At 43.8% G+C, this 20,147-nt stretch overlaps 1 protein-coding gene across 1 annotated transcript in view; it reads right to left on the bottom strand.

Moving 5' to 3' along the window:
• Positions 1-299: 299 nt before the first annotated feature.
• LOC140740830 (CBY1-interacting BAR domain-containing protein 2-like) overlaps positions 300-20,147 on the bottom strand; it is a 40,857-nt gene continuing 21,009 nt past the window's right edge. Inside the window, exons 5-8 of the mRNA XM_073070371.1 lie at positions 13,264-13,368; positions 12,770-12,883; positions 8,167-8,265; positions 300-2,801 (exon numbers count right to left, since the gene is read on the bottom strand). Coding sequence (XP_072926472.1) covers positions 2,697-2,801; positions 8,167-8,265; positions 12,770-12,883; positions 13,264-13,368 — 423 coding nt within the window. The 3' untranslated portion in view covers positions 300-2,696. The remainder of the gene's footprint in view (positions 2,802-8,166; positions 8,266-12,769; positions 12,884-13,263; positions 13,369-20,147) is intronic.

The raw sequence follows: 20,147 nt of genomic DNA, 5'->3' as shown, positions 1-20,147 counted from the left end.
AAGAGTACAGTCGACGTTTTGGGCCAAAACCCTTCGGCAGGACTGGAGAAAAAAAGCCGGGGAGTAGATTTACAAGGTGTGGGGATGGTTAAGAGAGCCACCAGGTGAGAGGTGAAACCTGGAGGGGGAGGGATGAAATAAAGAGCTGGGAAACTGATTGGTGAAAGGGATTGGTGGCCTTCTGGCTCTTCCACCAATCAGCTTCCCAGCTCTTTACTTCATCCCCCCGCCTCCAGGTTTCACCTACCACCTGGTTTTTCTCTCTCCCCACCCTCACCTTTTAAATCTACTCTTCAGCTTTTACTTACAGTCCTGCCGAAGGATTTTGGCTCGAAACATTGGCTACTCTTTCTCATAGATGTTGGAAATGTTCAGCAGATCAGGCAGCCTCTGTAGAGAGAGGAACAGAAGCTGTGTTTCAGCTTGATGACCCTTCACCAGAACGGGGAAAGGTTGGAGTTAGGTGCAGAGGCGGTGGGGGGGAGAGACGTGAACAAAAACAAGGTTTTTGATTGGCTGGGTGTGGAGATATTACAAAAAGAATAATAGATGTGGTGAAAGAAGCTTGTAAAGGCCTTGAGTGGATAACAAGATGTCAATCTGTGAAGAGATGAATAAATAATTAGCAGCGGATGAAATAAGGAAGTGGTGGAACTGAATGCTGGAAATGTAACATATAAAGCTGTGAAGATTGATAATCTGCAGTCAGTGAACTCAAAGTCTTGTAAGTTGTAATGGATCTAATTGGAAAATGAACTGATATTTCTTGACGTTAGGCTGGACTTTGCTGGAATCGTGTTGGAGACCAGCAGCAGAAAGACCAGAATAGAACTGGGGTGGGGAATTATAGTGACAGCCACTCTTCTGGACTGAACAAAGGCATTACACAAAGCAGTGTCCCAATCTCCATTTGGTTTCCAAAATGTACATGAGATACGCTTTCAGCTCTTCTGCTGGCTGGGGTCATGTTACCCTACCTGACTCAATTTTCAATGGATTCTCTTCATGCTTCCTGTCACCTTTAAGATACTTTCACCACTGGATACATCTTCCACTCTTCCCCCTTTCAGCTGCACCATTCCCTTTTTGACTCTCTGGTCTGATTTTCCATCTCTATGAACCAAACTCCTTCACACAACACTCTCCATATGAAGTATAATACACTTCTCTTTTAACCCATTCTTTCCCACCATCCAGATGCCCCAACAGTCCTAGCAGGTGAAGAAGTGATTCACTTACTTTTCTTCAATAGTTTATTAAGAACTCAGTCAACAGTTTTATCAAACTACTATAAGAATGTTAAAAATGCATTTAATACTTACAACATGTCCGAGAAAGCCAAATACCATCTGGGTGACCACTTTGCAGAACACTTCTGATTAGTCCACAAGAGAGACGCTACAACTTTAATTCCCTCTTGCTCTGATCCACCTGTCTGTGACCTCCAATACCAGTCAACAAGAAGAACAAAGTTTGAGGAATAACACTTCATCGTCTATCTGGGAGATTGCAGATATTGGAATTCTATATCAAATTCAATAATTTTAGTCAGGTAGCATTTTCTATTTGTATCAGAACTGGCTAGCTCTTCTGTCGAGTACCTGTATCTTCTTTCTTAATATGAGCTTGGTCTCTTGCTGCACAGATACTTGTTAACATCCTGGCCATTTCCAATATTCTCACGTTGGCTTCAGATTCAGCAACTGTTCTGACCTGCATTTCACAACACTAACATGCTCCTTCTTTTATCTCTATCTTCCTTCATTAACCTCTGAACCAGATGGTTCTGTCAGCATGGAAAACTCATCAGCTATCCTGGCCTTGGTCTATTGCAGATATTCACTTTGTCCTATCCATGCCTCTCCCACTTGCTTTGCAACTTAAAACTTGTCTTTCCACTTTACCAGTTCCAATAACTCTTTAATTTTGCTCTTCTCAAAGATTCAAAAATTCAAAGTACAGTTATTATCAAAATATTTATGCAGTACAGAGCCCTGAGATTCTTCCTCCTGCAGACGGTCATGAAACAAAGAAACACTATGGAAACCATCAGAGGTCTCCACAGATGCTGATTGGCCTGCTGTGCGTTTCCAGCATCTTCAGATTTTATTCCAAATTTACATCATCTGCAGGCTTTCTTTTGATTTTTACCTTACCAAATGGTTTGTAAAAAATCCAATTCACTCATCTGATTCTCAGAAACAATAATTTGGAAACTGGTATTTCAAAACAAACTAATAATGTAAAATGCTTTGTAGATTCTCAACGGAACCTGAAGCTGTTATTGCTGCTGTTTTGCATATTTATATGTCTGCTTGCTCCATTATGATAGTGCCAATAACATGATACTGTCTTACATCAACAGGCACCTCACAATTTATGTCAAACTGTCAAGCTTCAGGCCATGCCACTCAGGGATTTGTATTAATATTATTTTGTGACTCTATTTACTGGATCATAACTATATGTGCAGTGTGTGACTATATGTACTGTGTTTTTCACCTTGACATAGAGGAACGATGTCTCGTTTTGCTGTATATATGTGTATGGTTAAATGACAGTCAACTTGAACTTGAAATACTGGAATTACATGGTGGGAGAGCAGTGTAAAGAAACGTTTTTCTGGATAAACAACTATTCTTGGGAAGGGAATGGAGGAGCCATCAGTGATAGATGTCTGATTTTCTAATCTTTGTCTATTGCTCGTATTCTTCAGCACTGATTTCCTGCAACTCCTCAACTTCCTCCGCTTCATCCACCTCATCCTCTTCTTCATCCTGCTCGTCCTCAGAAACCTTTTCCTGAAAATAAATGCAAAGAATGCTCGAGGGAGTTTGAAGATGTGAAAATCTCCAGAGCTTAATGCAACAAGTATGTTGTAGAGAGGTCGGCTCAGCCTAAAGAGAGGGAGCAGATGTGGGATGTTTTGAGGAGAGGGTGTAACTGACAGAGCCCTCATACAGTCATACAGGCCCTTTGGCCCAACTGGTCCATGCTAACCAAGACCCCCCCATCTTACGCTAGTCCCGTTTGCCTACATTTGGCTCATATCCCTCTAAACCAGGGGCTCCCAACCTGGGGCCATAGATCTCTCGGTTAATGGTAAGGTCCCATGGCATAAAAAGGTTGGGAACTCCTGCTCTAAACATTTTCTATCCATTCTCCTGCCCAAGTTTCTTTTAAATATTGTTAATGTACCTGTTTCAATCATTTCCTCTGGGTGGTGAAGTAATTTGGAGGATGGAGATAACTTGGGATGAAGAACGCAAGTTTGGGTAGGCTGCTGATCTGATTGAAAGATAACTTGGGAATAGGGAATGGGGTGTGGGTAGGCAGCTGATCCCATTGGGAGATTAAAAAAATCAGCCATGACTGAATGGCAGAGCAGACTTGATGGGCCAAATGGCCTAATTCTGCTCCTTTGTCTTATGGCCTAATGGTCTATATCAGTGATTTGGGTAAATTAGGGCTGGAAGAGGTTCACAAAATTGATCCTGGGAATGAAAGGGTTAACATATGAAGAACATTTGATGGCTCTGGCCCTGTATTTACTGGAGTTTAGAAGGTTGTGGGGGATGTTCATAGTGAAACATTGAAGACTGAAAGGCCTAGATAGAAATGATGTGGAGAGGATGTTTCCAATTGCTGGGGAGTCAGGATACAAAGATGTCCCTTAAGAAAAGAGATGAGGAGGAATTTCTTTGGCCAGGTGGTGGTGAATCTGTGGAATTCATTGCAACAGATAGCTGCGGAGGCCAAGTCAATGGATATATTTAAAGTAGAGGTTGATAGGTTTTTGATTAATAAGGGCATCAAAAGTTATAGGGAGAAGGCAGGAGAGCAGGGTTGAGGGGGAAAGTAAATCAGCCACGATCAATGGTGGAGAGTCTCACGGGGTGAAATGGCCTAATTCTTCTCCTATGTCTTATACTCGTATTGACATGCAGTCTAGGTGGGAAGAGGGTGACTTGGGATGGAGAAGACTTTCTGATTTGGGGTATGGGTGTGATGTGGCTTGAGGGTGTGTTTTATGATATGGGAGCACTGCCTGGACGGGGCATGGGACTGAGTTATGATTTGGGGTATGGGTGTGATGTGGCTTGAGGGTGTGTTTTATGATATGGGAGCACTGCCTGGACGGGGCATGGGACTGAGTTATGATTTGGGGTATGGGTGTGATGTGGCTTGAGGGTGTGTTTTATGATATGGGAGCACTGCCTGGACGGGGCATGGGACTGAGTTATGATTTGGGGTATGGGTGTGATGTGGCTTGAGGGTGTGTTTTATGATATGGGAGCACTGCCTGGACGGGGCATGGGACTGAGTTATGATTTGGGGTATGGGTGTGATGTGGCTTGAGGGTGTGTTTTATGATATGGGAGCACTGCCTGGACGGGGCATGGGACTGAGTTATGACCTGGGGTAGAGGATGGTGGGATGAATGGGGCAGGATGGGCTTGTGCTTTGCCACGTGATTTAAAACAGCATTCTGTAAGTATGGATAAATATAACTTGAAAGGGATCATTTTAAATTACAAGGTCAGTTCTTTTAAACTTTTAAAAATAAAAACACACGAAAGCTTTTAACTTTTATATGCTAATTTATATAGAATGTAATTTCAAGCCCGGAGTCTTTGGACTTCACTGAAGTACTGGAGTCACTAAAGTACCTTACTGATAGGGAGATCAGAGTAAAGGAAGGTCATTCCGAATGAGCTTGCAAATAAAGATTAAATTGGCTTTATGTATCACATGTAAAATACATCAAAATATATAGTGAAATGCGTCGTTTGCGCCAAATCATATCAGCCGGGCAGCCCACAAGTGTCACTACGCTTCCGGTACCAGCCAACAACTCACTAGCCTGAACCTTTGCGTCTTTGGAAAGTGGGAGGAAACCAGAGCACCCGGAGGAACACAATGCTGTCATGGGGAGAAAGTTCAAACTCCTTACAGGCAACAGCGGGAATTGAACCCCCCCACTAGAACTGCAGTAATACTGTTATGCTAACTGCTATGTCACTGCGCTACTTTACCCATTAACAGGGTTGCCTTACCCAGGCAAAGTAAACAGAGTCTTTGGTCATCAGTCAAAGTATTCTCATTTGAAACGAGTTTACGTATCTGCAAAATCTCAGAAAATTTATGACATAGTATGAGGCTTTTCAGCCCATCTTGTTGGTTTTATCATGGCTCTTCAAGAGCTGGTCCAGGTACTACTTAAATGTGAGGAAGATTTCTGCCCTTCATAAGTGTTTTCCAGACCCATGCCACATTTCCTCATTTTCATTCATTCTACTGATATCTTTAAGTCCTGATTTTTGATCCCCTGCTGAGGAAATTAGCCTCTTCACAGCTATGTGCTCTGGGAGTAATTATATTGAAAGCATTGTTAAAATTGAATCCAGGTCTGTCATCTTTCCTTCATACCATTTTGTGAGACTTCAATTTTAGCTTTCATATTAGGCTTATTTAACATCTCTCACTCTTAATATTAGCTCTGTTCCTTTTCTGGAAAACTTTGCGAATGTCAAGATAAAAGAAATATAATCAATTGATCTGTTTCAATTTCTGTTCCAGAACCAGCATTCATAATCTCAGTAGAAAGTGGAAAATGAGTGTGCAGCACTTTGGACACAGAGGGGGTATCAGTGCCTGCTGTTCAATCTGCCTGAATCTCTTTTCTGCTGAATCACTTTCTGGTTTTCAGAGGGGATGCGGGAGAGGTAAAGAAGGGATATATCAAAGAGTGAGGCTGCAGTCACCTGACTCAATGCAACTGATCACCACTTGGGAGTGGCACAAGAGATCATTTATTTTATTGATGGCATGCTTGCCTCATTCAAAGGGTTGTAACAACCCTTTAAAAAGGTCTTGAGTTTTCACCTTGGTCACAGCTTTCCTGTCTGATAGCCACCCTCCACTAGGATTCTGCAACACCTCAATAGATTTAAAAGCAACTACTCTGCTGAACTGTGCAAAACTCTAGCTATATATATATGTACATAAACACACACACATATATATATATATATGTACACACACATATATATATACACACACACACACACACACACACACACACACACACACACACACACACACACACGAATATATATACATACATATACCTAAGGCTTTTGAACAGTACTGTATTTTTGTATTTGTCAACGTGGAGCGGAGAATGAGTAAATCTGGCGGGGAGCAAACCCGTTGGGAATGGCGAGGGTGCAGCCCTGCAGAAGGGGTGTGGGGCAGGTGGCAGAGAAGGAGTGCCAGGGTTGGGAAGGGGGCAGTGGTGTGGATGCAGACACACCCAGCCCTGAGACACCGGGCAAGAGAATTTGATTCCAAACAATTGGTTAATTGATCACTTCCGAATGTCTCTCTGGTGCCTTCCCCTCTCCCTTCTCCTTTTCCCAACCATGATTCCCCTCTCCCTGCCCCCTTCCCACTCTCAGTCCACAATAGAGACTCATATCAGAATCAAGTTTATCATCACTCACATATGTCATAAACTTTTGTTTGTGGCAGCAGTACAGTCCAATATATAAAATTACTACAGTACTGTTCTAAAGTCTTAAGCATCCTAGCTATATTCTGTATATGTGCCTAAGACTTTTATGCCACTGTAGTAAGACAAGGACATCTGAGTTACTGTCGTCTTCCTGTCAGCTTGAACCAGTCTGGCCATTCTCCTCTGACCTCTCTCATTAACAATCAGAACTGCTGAAAATTTTTTTCTTTTTCCCACCATTCTCTATAAACTCCTGACATTGTTGTGCATGAAAATCCCAAGAGATCAACAGTTTCTGAGGTACTCAAACCACCCTGTCTGGCACCAACAATCATTCCACATCAAAGTCACTTTTCCTCCCCATTCTCATGTTTGGTCCGAACAACAACTGAACCCCTTGGCCATGTCTACGTGCTTTTATACATTGAGTTGCTATGATGTGATTGGCTGATTAGATATTTACAAACAAGAGACCATGGGTATCTAATAAAGTGGCCACTGAGTATATTTGTCAGTAACACACGGTGAATCTAAATGCTGCAAGTGGCAGCAAACGTCACAATTAATTGATCCTTCTCTGAAAGGAAACTCTCATTGGTTACTTCCCAAACCGCAGCCCTGAGGGAGTGACGGGAGCAGGTTCGACAGTAATCATCAAACATGAAGGAGATCCACAGTTGAAGGGGAGAAGTATTCCAGGGAATTAGGAAAAAGAGAAAGTGAGGGATTGTTTTTCAAAAGAACAAGAAAATACTCAATGGATTCAGTGGTATGACTGCCGAATAACAATGGTGCATGTGTTTTCCTTGTCTGGTATCTGTCGTGGTCCCATCTGGCAATTCCCCATTACCTCTTTAATTGGGCCCGAACCCCCTGGCCTGATTTCCAATCGTTCCCAATTCAGCAAATTACACACACCTGCTTCCCATCAGTAACTGCAGGATAAAAACCCTGGAAACACAACAAGGAACTGCCAATTTGTTGGTCAGCTCCTGTATGAGTGATCTTGTCTTGTGGTTATTTAGAACTGGCAGTTCTTAGTTCTGCACCATCTCCTGGATTCTCCACGTGAACCTTGTCTCTGTATAAAGACTCTCTGAGATACTGGCTCTCTGTTCGCAGTGGTGCTAATGCCTAATGACTCTGCCTCAGTGCCTGTGTCCTGCACCTGGGTTCGTTCCCCAGCCACGTCCCTGCGACAGTAGTTCCTCCTTTATTCGCCCAGGGTGTTACTCAGCTCTGAGTGCAGAGTGACGGGGTTGCACTATTACAGTGCCAGTGGCTTGTGTTTAGTTTCTGCCACTGTCTGTAAAGAGCTCTCCCCATGACAGTATGGGTTTCCTCTGGGTATTCCAGTTTGCTCCCACATTTCAGAAACATACAGAATAAGGTTATTAAGTTGTGGGCACGCTCAATTGGTGTCTGAAGCATTGCAACAGTTGCTGACTGCCCCCAGGTAGTTGATACATACAACACGTTTCAGTGTACATGTGACAAATAAAGCTCATCTTTAAAAGTCCATTGTGACGTGGTGCAAATTTGATGGACTATATGGTCTTCTCCTGCCCATCTATCTTCACTGTTTGCGTTCTCCCAGCTTGTAACATCCCACTTTCCGTTGAGGCAATAATTGAAATATTCCGCATTACCTGTCGGCCAGCGGAGCGTCGAGTAGCCAAGGTGCTGTGAGCTTGAGATGGACGTGCATCGCTCTCGAGTTCACCAATGGAGATCTGTGACCTAAACGCCTGCAGGAGAGAAAAGGCACATCTACACTTAGAGTATTGTGTTGAGTTCTGGTCGCCTCGTTACAGGAAGGATGTGTGGAAGCTTTGGAGTGGGTTCAGAGGAGATTTACCAGAAAGCTGCTTGGATTAAGAGAGCATGTGTTTTGAAGAAAAGTTGAACAAGTTAGGGCTTTTCACTATGGAACGAAGGAAGATGTGAGGTGACTTGATAAATGTTTATAAGACGATAAGAGCCATAGATCAAGTGGACAGCCAGAGACTATTTCCCAGGGCAGAAATGTCTAATACAAAGGGAAATAATTTTAAGGTGATTGGAGAAAAATATAGGGTGGGGATGTCAAAGGTTAAGTTTCACCATAGAGTGTGGTAGACACATGGAATGTGCAGTCAAGCACTGAGGTGGAGCAGGTAGATTGGGGACTTTTTAGAGACTCTTAGATAGACAGATAAAAGAAAGATGGAAGGCCATATGGGAAGGGTTAGATTGATTTTAGAGCAGGTTCAAAGGTCAACACAACACGATGGGTGAAAGGGCATGTACTGTCTTGTAATGTTCTGGAACAGGTGTTCTATAGCAATGAGAAATGAAATCTAGTGAGCAGAGGAAAAGAACTGAGGCTGTACTGCCTCCTATTGAGCTACTTCTTTTGGTCACCTGCTGTGGTGAACTACATATACCTGTCTGGACACGCCCCCTTGCTGACTGCTCCTGTGGCTCCTCCCACTGACCGTGGCTCCTCCCACGGACCCCGGTATAAAGGCGATTGGAGACACAGCCCCGGTCTCAGTCTCCAGGATGTAGTGTGGTGGTCAATTGCTGCTTGTTCTTTCTTCCAGCCAATAAAATTGATGCACCATCAATAACTCTCGGAGACGTGAGGCGAGATATAGGCTTTTATTGGCTGGAAGAAAGAACAAGCAGCAATTGACCACCACACCTGCCCATTTGCTCTTCAGTGCCCCAGGGTACATGGGGAAGGGAAGCTTGCTTTAGCTGATCCCCCACATCAAAATTAGAGTGCAGCACACTTTATACTTGCTAAATGTTTTTGGCAAGATAAATTAATGATGTGGGAACACTATCTTCACTGGTGTTATCATAGAGGCCTAATCACAACAGAAGCTTTGTTTATGATCTAGATGTGGCTATTGGGACAATATTTTCATAGAGTCATACAGCATGGAAAAGGGCTCCTCAGAACACTGACTTCACACTGACCATACACACTAAGCCCATAGCGTTCTCCAGACATTCCAACAACTCCCTCAAATTCTAACACCTGGATTAAGATGGCACTACTCAACATGGGCAACAGCTTACTGGTCATTTTGAAAAGCAAGAACTCCGACTAAATACCCTATTAATAACACTTTTTATGTGGAAAATTGTGGTAAACAATCACCGCAAACAATGCGGAGGTGAGCTGAAGCGAGGCTGGTCCGAGTGTCGAGGCATGCAGGTGCGGGACAAAGCCAGAATGAGGCGGAGGCATGTTCCAGGAGAATCTGGAGAGAAGTGGCAATGTTGGAACCTTGGGGCAAAGTTGGAACAAGTGGAGCGGAGAAAGACTGAAGCAAAGTTGTTTCGGATCCTGCCCACCTAAACGGAGAGCAAGGTTCGATCCATCTAAGCACCATGCCAATTTGGAAAGTCTGAGTACAGGCTGGAGGTGGCCCAGAGCGTATCGTTGTGGCAGGGTCCAGGTGATTGGACAATTTAAATAGGGGCCAGGCGGACTGAAAAGGTAGGGTGTTGGGACCAGAGGTGAGGGTTGAGTCAGTTCTGCTCTGCGACATTTTACTCTGCTCCTCTTCGCGCTGAGGCTGAGGCTGTGCCCCAGCTGCTATGTGCTTTGTGTCTGGGAGCTTCATGCCGATTTGCCCTGCTAAATGATGAACTGAGACCGAGGCTGTGGGCCTACTCCAGCTGTCTCAAGCTCCGGGCCTGTGGACTCAGTTTGGTTTGGGATGCTGTTGCTTGTTTCTATTGTTTGCATGATTCGCGTTTTTTCCCCTCTTCCTCTGTGCATTGGGTGTTTGTTAGTCTTTGTTTATTGGGTTCTTTTGGGTTTCTTGTTCTTGTGGCTGCCTGTGAGCAGATGAATCTCAAGTTTGTATAATTTATACATATGGCTGATTGGTGGCTGATTAACCACCAATTTTCACATTTTTGGAAGAGTCATAGAGCACCATGCACAGAAGCATGCCCTTTGGCCCATCTTGTCCATGCCAAACTGTAATCCTGCCTTGTCCCATCAATTTGTACATAGCCCATAGCCCTCTCATTCATGTAACTTATCAAAACTTTTCTTAAAATGGTTGCAATTGAACTCATATCCACCACTCGGTCCACACTCGCACCACCTTCTGAGGGAAGAACGCCCCCCCCCCCCCAATTCCCCTTAAGTATTTCACTTTTCACCCTTAAACTTTGACCTTTAGTTCTGGTCTCACCCAACCTCAGTGGAAAAAGCCTGCTTGCATTTAATCTTTCTATTTGGGAGAACATCAGAGCACATTGAGGAAGCCCACACAGTCACAGGGAAAGCACGTAAACTCCACACAGACAGCTCGAGATTTGTGAGGCAAAGACTCTACTAGCTGAGACACTGTGCTGCTGCTTAAAGTTCTACAACCATGTTGATGACATTATGCTGCTACTGATCTTGATCTGGGAGGGTGCTCCAGACTAATACTTAGCAAGTTGCAGTGCCAAGCACCCAAATAGATAGTTGCTTGACATTCAGGGAGAAGTCAGGAAGCCTGGCAAAATTAGGAATTTCTCCAATCAGAGGCTGGAAACAGCACAAGAGCCACTTCACATTTTTCACTGAGAGAGTGGTTGGTGTGTGGAATGCACTGCCTGAGTCAGTGGTGGAGGCAGATACACTAGTGAAGTTTAAGAGACTACTGGACAGGTATATGGAGGAATGTAAGGTGGGGGGGTTATATGGGAGGCAGGGTTTGAGGGTCGGCACAACATTGTGGGCCGAAGGGTCTGTAATGTGCTGTTCTATTCTATTCTAATGTCACAGTGAACACAGCCAATGGAGGCCTCCCCTGAATCCTGGAATGCATGGGGTGGGGGTGCATACAAGACATGTAAATCGAAACATGAATGCAGAACTGATGCTGGGATCTCATGTGCCGGTTTGAGTCCGAGGAGATCTGAGGCCCTTAGAGCATAAAGTTGTTGTGAAATGATTTCTAGGTTGCTGAGGTCCACTAGGAACATCGACTGTGAGCACAGGAAAACGATTTTGCCCTTGTACAAAGCTTGGTCAGAACTCAGCACGTCCAGATTTGGCCCCTTCAATTAATTTTTTTTCGCTGTCCTTTTAAATCTCTAGTGCCTTAATTTAATCTGATTCAGAATATTAATCGATTAAAAAATAATCCGAATTTTCAGTTATTGGCTTTCATTTGTTCGTACGTTGCTTTCAGACTTGAGCTCATCTTGGAAGTAGCCAGGAAGTGTTAGCTGTTCACTGGAAAATGCAATCAGCCTTGTGGACAGTTGGAATTCTGAAGCCTATGACTAATTCCTTACTGCTGATTGTGGGCGATCAGCTGATTTTGGAAAAGGTGAAGAGCAAACAAGATAATCCTGGGTCAAGCTACTTTCAGCCAAGTACTTTTTAGGCCTTGGTATCTTACTTACACTTTTGAGAAGGCTCGGAGATCATCTATTTACATATAACAACGTTATGAAGGATGGCTATTGTGTTCCAGTTGACGGTTTGTTCTGGTTGGATTAGTTAGGACAGGAAATCATGATTTTAGTTTGCTGGAACTGGATATTGAGAGGAGGTGTTTTTTTTTCAAACGAGCAGAGGCCCTCTGGAACACCAAGCTGTTCTTCCCACAGTACTAACCCGCTGTTCCTTCAAGCTAGATATGATCTAGAATGAGGTAATCATCATTTGTTAGTTTAGCAGATAGGCACTAAAAGGAATTCTGTCCATCCTGATCTTCTGAACTAATTTTGGTTGCCTTGGGATTCTTGTGAAAATAATTCACATTTTCTTTCCCAAATCAATCTTTACCTCTTTTGGGCAATTGACTTTGACTGGGTATTTATTGTGATGTTCAGAGGTAGGGCAAATTAATTGAAGTGGGGAGTTCTTTTCCTCTCTGTCAATCTGCCCTTATTCATATGTTCATGCAGTATGCCACTCTGAAGGTTCTAAAGCCTATAAAACTTAAAGCATTTTTATAAATATGTTAGACCAGTGTTTCAAACAATGGTGTTGCTTTCATAAACGTGACTTCTTCCAACATTCCTGAAACTCAGATGAAGTCAGACAGGGTGAGGAGCTCCACACTTTGCTCTACAGATTCATGGCCACTCTTTGTCTCTTCTCCGGTCATTGGTCTGTCAGCCTTGCTGATGCCATGCTGAAAAGTATTGTGCATTATTTCACAAGTTTATTTTTGAAAAAGAAAAATCCAGGCCTCAATCTGTTACAGGAACTGAACTCAGTTACACTCACTCATACTGTACCTCAAGGTCCTTCCCTTCGTCCAAGTTGTTCAAACACTGGAAGGCATTTGTGTACACCTCAAGGGCTTTGGCATGGAATATCATCTCAATCGTCACGAAGTTTGTGAAGATATCCTATGGGGAGAAAAACAAAACACTCCTGAAAGCATTCCTGGTGTGGTGATCAATAAGCTGTCTTAGAGGAGTCACTTGCCCCTTCTCTGGCCTCTCTCAAGACCCCTGTCTTGATGATGCTTTGAGAAATGCATTTCTTGTTACAGGCACAAAACCGGTGCTCATGAAAGACGGAATGGACTGAGACTGGAAAAGGGAACAAGCCACTTGAGAAACAGGTGCTGCTCAAATGTAAAGATCATAGTCTGACGCATAATGAAGGCACAGAAAGACCGAGTAGTGATGTGCAGAGACCTCTGAACCTGGGAAGAGTGTGGCAAAGAAAAGTCTTCAAGCAAGGTGGGAAACTAATCTCTAACAATGAATAGCTGTCTTCATACCTTCAGGTCCTTGAGTTTCTGCTTCTGAAATTTGAAAATGATCTCTTCCAGCTGATATGTAGTGTGGTTGACATCGACTGAAGCCTTCTGCACGTTGGCTTCAGCCTAGGGTAGAAAAGCCAACACTCTCATTCAGTCAGAGTCATTAATATGGAAGCAACACATAACCCTTGTACAGATTCACCATTGTCTGAAACACACATTGCACTCCACACTGCAGGACAGAGAATGGCACGCAGAATGAAACACACATTCCTCTCAGATCAAACAGTTTGCCTTGATATTTCTTAACAGCAAAAAGAAACGTGCATGTTTTGTAATCTGCATTTTAGAGTATCTCCTCTATTTGGGCTGATATTTTGTTCCATTTAGTTTTTGAAACTATTTCTAGTGAATTATACCATGGAATAAAATATCTAGACAGGAGGAAGGGTCTTTAACAAAGGATCTGCCTTTCTCATGTCCATGATTGCTAGGTTGACTGGACAATGATCTGCGTCTTTGTTCACACACAAAATACTGGAGGAACTCAGCAGGCCAGACAGCATCTATGGAAAAGAGTAAATAGTCGATGTTTCCAGCCGATGAACATTTTGGCTGATTGACGTTTTCCATAGATGCTGCCTGGCCTGCTGAGTTCCTCCAGCATTTTGTGTGTGTTGCTCAGATTTCCAACATCTGCAGATGTTCTTGTCTTAGCGCATCCTTGTTCCCCTGGTTTCAAACGTGTCACAGCAGCAAATCATCAGGACCATTGATACAGAAATATTCATCAGGGAAACTAGATGCTGGAAAAACAAACCAGAGAGGCATCATCTGTGGAAAATGATGCATCCCGAAAGGGTCTAATTTGATAGCAGAATCCATGAGAATAAGAGAGGAGTCCCCCTGTTTCTAGGTCAGACAAAGGGTCTTTGAGCTGAAAATCTAATCTGTTTCATTTCTCTTTGACACAGAGATGTGGGTTCAAAACCCACTGTGGCAGCTGGGGAATTTATACTCAAGTAAAGCTGGGAAATTAAATGAAACTAATCTCTCTAACGGTGGCCGTGAAACCGCCAGAGAGTTGTAAAGACCCATCCTGTTTACCAGTGCCCAGCAGGGAAGGAAATACACTGCATCTACTCCATTAGGCTTCTGTGTGATTCCAGGCCCAGTACCATGATTAGCTGTTTGCCCAGTTGGAGGGGAATTAGAAATGAGCAGTAAATGCCTGCATTACCAGTGGCATCAACATGTGAACATTTGACAGCAGAACCCTGTTACGAAGTTCCTGTCACTATAATACTCAAGTTGTGGGTGCTGAATGAAACATCACATTCAAGCAGCCTCATTGAAAATGGAGTCGTCAAGCAAACAGCATTAATGAAGAAATGAAGCGACAGCTAACATGAGGGTTACTGTAGATTCAGGAAGTCCACAGGAACACACACAAAATGCTGGAGGAACTAAGGACTCCTGATGAATCGTCCCAGCCAGAAACATTAATTGTTTATTCCACTCCATAGGTGCCGTCTGCCCTACTGAGGTCTCCAGCATTTTGATGTGTGTGTTGTGTTAAATGCTAGACCTTGCACCCGTGTTTGATCCCAGCTGGGTGGAGCAAAGTAATTTTTTCTTCCTTATCGGTTGTGTGCCAGGGTTACTATGCAGGATCCTCCTGTTCATTAGTACAGCGGCAAACATTCACCCTGGGACTACTGCACCTCAAGAAGGCAACTCCAAACTGTGCTTTCGAGAGGCAGGCTGTTTGGGCATTAGTTGTTGGCCCTGAGAGTGAGTGACCTTCTCCCAGAATCTTAGAGGATTCCTCTTAGGAGAGAGGTAAATTTCCTTCGCATCCTTCAGGAAGAGCACAGCAGCCAGTGTAATGCTATTATAGCGCTAGAAACCGAGGTTCAATCTCTGTTGCTGTCTGTGCGGAGTTTGTACGTTCTCCTAGTGACCACCCTGTGGCTGCTCCGGTTTCCTCCCACATTCCAAAGACACACAGGTCAGTAGGTTAATAGGTCACTTGGTGTAATTGGGTGGCGTGGGCTCGTTAAGCCAGAAGTGCCTGTTACCGTGCTGTATCGTGAAATAAACATTAAAATAAAAACAAGTAAAGATTACACTTCCTCTCAGGAATGTCCCTACTCCCTGCCACTTACCTTTTCAGCAACTTCCTGTCAGTGACATACCTACTTCCTGCACCTTCCCTTTCCCACCCCTAGCAACAGAATGGGAGGCCCACCAAACCGAGCACAGATAACATCACACCACATACTCGAAGGAGATGTCACTTACCTTCACCAAGGCCGACTACAGCGATTGATCAGAAAAACGATGAATTATTTACTGATCTCACAACTAGTCGAAGGAATACCCCAGGAAAATATTTCAGAATGTTTCTAGCTTTGATATGATGAGAAACATTAAGTGGTGGGAAGTACAGTGTTTCTGCTTAAAATCAAGGCCGGTTGCTGCTGTGGTAATCTAATCAGACATTGACAATGCTCCTGGAGTATTCCTGAAACACTTTCATATTAGCACGTAGTTTGCTATCCACAGTGAATTAAAAAGTGCCCTTAGCCATCACTGATTTCAGCTCTTTCTATGGACTAGGTTAGATGCTGTGTACTTTGGTGACCAGTCTCAGTGGTCATCCTTTGGATGTGGGACAGACCAGGCCTGATGGTAATCTTGTTCTGGCACAATCCTGACCAGAAGATCATCCGGCAAGATGGTGGCACAACTGGTCGCAGAGACCTCTACGGGGTCAACAAAGGGTGCAACTGTTGTACTTAAATGTGCACCTAATGAACACAAGATTCTGCTAAACGTTAAGAACTCAAAGGACTGCAGGTCTACACCATCAGCGAGTTGCCCGCTGATGGAGGTAATTAAGGAGCTGCACAATGTGCTGCTGCTTGGGTTGATGGAGGTGTGGTGAACTACATATACCTGTCTGGACACGCCCCCCCGCTGACTGCTCCTGTGGCTCCTCCCACAGACCCCTGTATAAAGGCGATTGAGGTCTGAGCCCGGCCTCTCTGTCTCCAGGATGTAGTATGGTGGTCAACCACTGCTTGTTCCTTCTTCCAGTCAATAAAAGCCGATATCTCGCCTTTACGTCTCAGAGTGAGTTATTGATGGTGCATCAGGAGGCTTACTGTCGAATAGCGAGTGGCCATTGTGGTCACTTTTCTTGTGTTTTCAAGACCCCTTTGGAGGGTATTGTTAATCTGGTACACCATGAGTTCGATTCATTGATGGGGCGGATGGAGGAGGCCTAGTACTCGGTGGCAGTGAGGAGTAGGCCTGAAGCCATGGTGTCCCCTGTTTATAGCCCCCAGAGATGAAGCTTCATCGGGGGTAGTGTGGCATGCTGTCCAGAACAGGGTTGGAGCTGCCCCCCCCCCCCCCCCCCCCCACACAGGGTTTCACTCGGCAAAGAACAAGCTCTGTTATGGCCGACTACAGATTTTTAGCAGCACTCAATGGACTCGGGCTGCCGGAGGCGAGACATCCGAGCCATCGTGCTCTACCAGGGGCAAGTGAAGTGCAGTTGTGGCAAATGAAGATTTAAATCGGACTGAGGGGTCTGGTCTGGTTGTGGTTCTTACTAATATTCTATACGTGCTTGTATGTGCATATGGACTGGGCCCCAAAGCCATGGATTCACCTAAAGGGAGTCGGGCAGCGGGGTGAGAGCTGGGTGTCAAAGCCATGGTGTCACCGAGTGAGCATCGAGGGCCAGTCTACAGATGATATTAGTGGGCTGGGGGGGGATATAATCCAGACTTGTACACATCAAGCTGTGGTGTGGCGGGTTGGGGGAGGGAGGGGGGACTCAGAACTTTTACTTAGTGGTTGTGGCCTCGTGTGCGACTGTTGGTAACGTGCACTTTGCATCTTGACCCCGGAGTAACGCTGTCTCATTTGGCTGTATTCATGAGTAGTTAAATGACAATTAAACTTGAATTGAATTGAATAAGATGAAGGAGCAGAAATAGTCCAATTGGTTCGTTGGGTTTGCTTCGCCATTCAATCTTTCATCCCCAATATCCTCCCTTTTTCCAGCAACCCTTAATCCCCTTGCCAGTCAAGAGCCTAGCACCCTTTGACTTAAATACAAACAATGACTTGGATCCACAGCTATGTGTGGCAAATAATTGCACAGATTCACTGCCCTCTGGTGAAAAAATTCCTCCCGATCTCAACTTTCAAAGGATGGTGCTTAATTCTGAGGCTGTGCCCTTGGATTCTGGACTGTCACTAATGGAAACTTCCTGCCCACATCCACTCTATCCAGGCCTTTCAGTATTTGAAACGTTTCAATGAGATCCCTCCTCATCCTTCAGAACTCCATCAAGTACACCCAAACTCCCCTCATTCATTAAGCTTTTGACTCAATTGACTGACCACTTGGTCATTAAAAAAGTAACGAATTCCCTTACAAGGTTATCACTGGATAATGATTATCAACGAGATTCCTAGCTGCAATTTTTTAACCCAAGATCATTTTGAGTCCTATGCAATAGTGTCAAGGTCCATCTGTTCAATCTAAGCTTCAGCAATCTTTGTCACCTGCATCAGTCAACACCATTTTGGGCAGCAGTTCTGTTGACTGGGAATTCAGTAGCTGGATAAGGATGGAGAAAAACTGGCCTTTGGTCTGTAGTGCTAAGTGTTGTAATGTCTTTTGCAATAATAAGTGGTGATTAGATGCACTTCCCTACACCTCAATGAAATAATTAGAGATTAATTTCTCCCCAATGGGCTTTGATCAATATTGAATACCTTAATTACCGCTCACAACCAGTTTCGAGCTTAAATGTGGCAAATTACATCATTAACACCATTAGTCAATCCTTGGGAAACTTCTGTTTCCAAGCTCTTTTTGAAGTCTTATTTCTGAGATACAGATCTGAAACGCACACACGTACCATTGACTAGGATGATCGATTAAGGAAGAAAACAGCAACATTATATAGCAATATCTCATCTCATTTGCATTTTAAATTTCAAAAACTGTGACATCTACACAAAATATGGAATGTTTAATTTGTTTCTGCAATCGCAGCCAAATACACACAGTCTATTACAAATTGGTAAACTGGTACATCTCCAAGTTTGCAGATGAGACCACCATGATGGGCTGTATCTCAGATAATGACAAATCAGAGAATAGGATGGGGACAGAGAGCCTGGTGAAAGGGAGTGATGACAACAGCCGTTTCCTCAACGTCAGTTAAAGAAACGAGCTGCTCACTGACTCTGTGAAGGGAGAGGATGCAGTGCACACACTCCCAGTTTTCAGCCATCGTGATGAGGTGGAAAGTGTTGAGAGTTCCAGGTTCCTAGGAGTGAATATCACCAATAGCCTGTTGGGGTACACCCACGTTGCTCTCACGGCCTAGAAAGTTCACCAGCACCTCTACTTCTTCAGGAGGCTAAAGAAAATTGGCTTGTCCCCTTTGAACCTCATCAATTTTTACCGATGTTCCATAGGGAGCATCAACTGCTCTGTATGTGACTGCAGAGAATTGTGGACACAATTCAGCACATCATGGAAACAAGTCTCCCCCTATGGGCTCCATCTATGCTTCATGATGCCAACATAATCAAAACCCCACCCACCCAGGGTATCTGCTCTGCTTCCAGAGTTCAAAGTTTAAAGTATATTTATTATCGAAGTATGTATACATTATACAACCTTGAGATATGTGTCCTTACAGAAACCCAAAAGAACCTATTAAAAATAACACCCAATGTGCAGAGAGAGAGAGAGAGAGAGAAAAAAACAAATTATACAAACAGTAAAAGTAAGCAAATAGCATTTAGAAGGAAAGTGAGTCCATGGACACGAAACTGAGAGCAGGCCCAAAGGCTCGGGCTTGGTTTAGCACAGAGCAGCACACGGAGCCTGGAGCAGCCTCTCACTGTGCTGAAGATGAAAAAAGCCGAAAGCATGGACCACCAGGGTGAAGAACAGATCCTCCCCTGATCTTACAACACTGCTCTACGGTTCCCTGGTACGATAAGGTGGACTCTTGACCTCTTGGACTGTACCACTGCCAGAAAGCAACAAACTTCACAACATTTCTCAGTGATAATGAACCTGATTCTGATTTAATCTACCTTGCACCTTATTGTCTATCTGCACTACACTTTTTCTGTAATAGTAACACTTTATTCCACATTTCATTATTGTTTATACTACTTCAATGCATTGCTGTAATGAAGTGATCTATATGAATAATATGTAAGTATAACTCCTTCCCTCCTTTTATACCCATCTCCCAGTTGAGTTCCCACCATCTTCTGTATCTGATAAGTGCTGTCCTTTCTTTTCCTTAACCCTACTTTGTTGTCATAGTGATTGAGTAGATGTTTTAATTATGGCTTTACCTCAGCTTTATTCAAAGGCACCACTACATATTTTATCCTTAATTTTGAGTGATCGCTTGGCAGGAACTTCTGCCACCTCGTTTCCTTCCACCCCAACGTGGGCAGGAACCTATATGAAATGTATACACAGGCCTGGACCCTGGAACTTCAACAGATGTTGTCCAATTTCAAGAAGAATGTCTGGTCTACAATTTGAGGTATCTCTTCCAGTACTGTAGATATCAAGACTGAGAATGAAGCAGAGCACAGAAGTATAGAATCAGTGTGTACTTCTTTGGCCCATTCCAAGGCTAAATGAAAGTAACCTTCTCAGATATGAATACCAATACTTCGATAATTTTTTCTTAATAGTCACCTGAAACATTGGAACATAAACAGAAACACCTATACAACCTGTCACTGGATCTCTTGAACCATCATGTAGATATGCAAGAATCCATAATATCTGCCTTGCTTATATTGCTGAATTTTCTGTGCCGCTGGTAAAGAAT

Source organism: Hemitrygon akajei, chromosome 17 (assembly GCF_048418815.1).
Source record: "Hemitrygon akajei chromosome 17, sHemAka1.3, whole genome shotgun sequence".
NCBI lineage: Eukaryota > Metazoa > Chordata > Chondrichthyes > Myliobatiformes > Dasyatidae > Hemitrygon > Hemitrygon akajei.
Note: the sequence above shows the minus strand (reverse complement) of the source record. Positions and strands in the feature narration are given on the sequence as shown.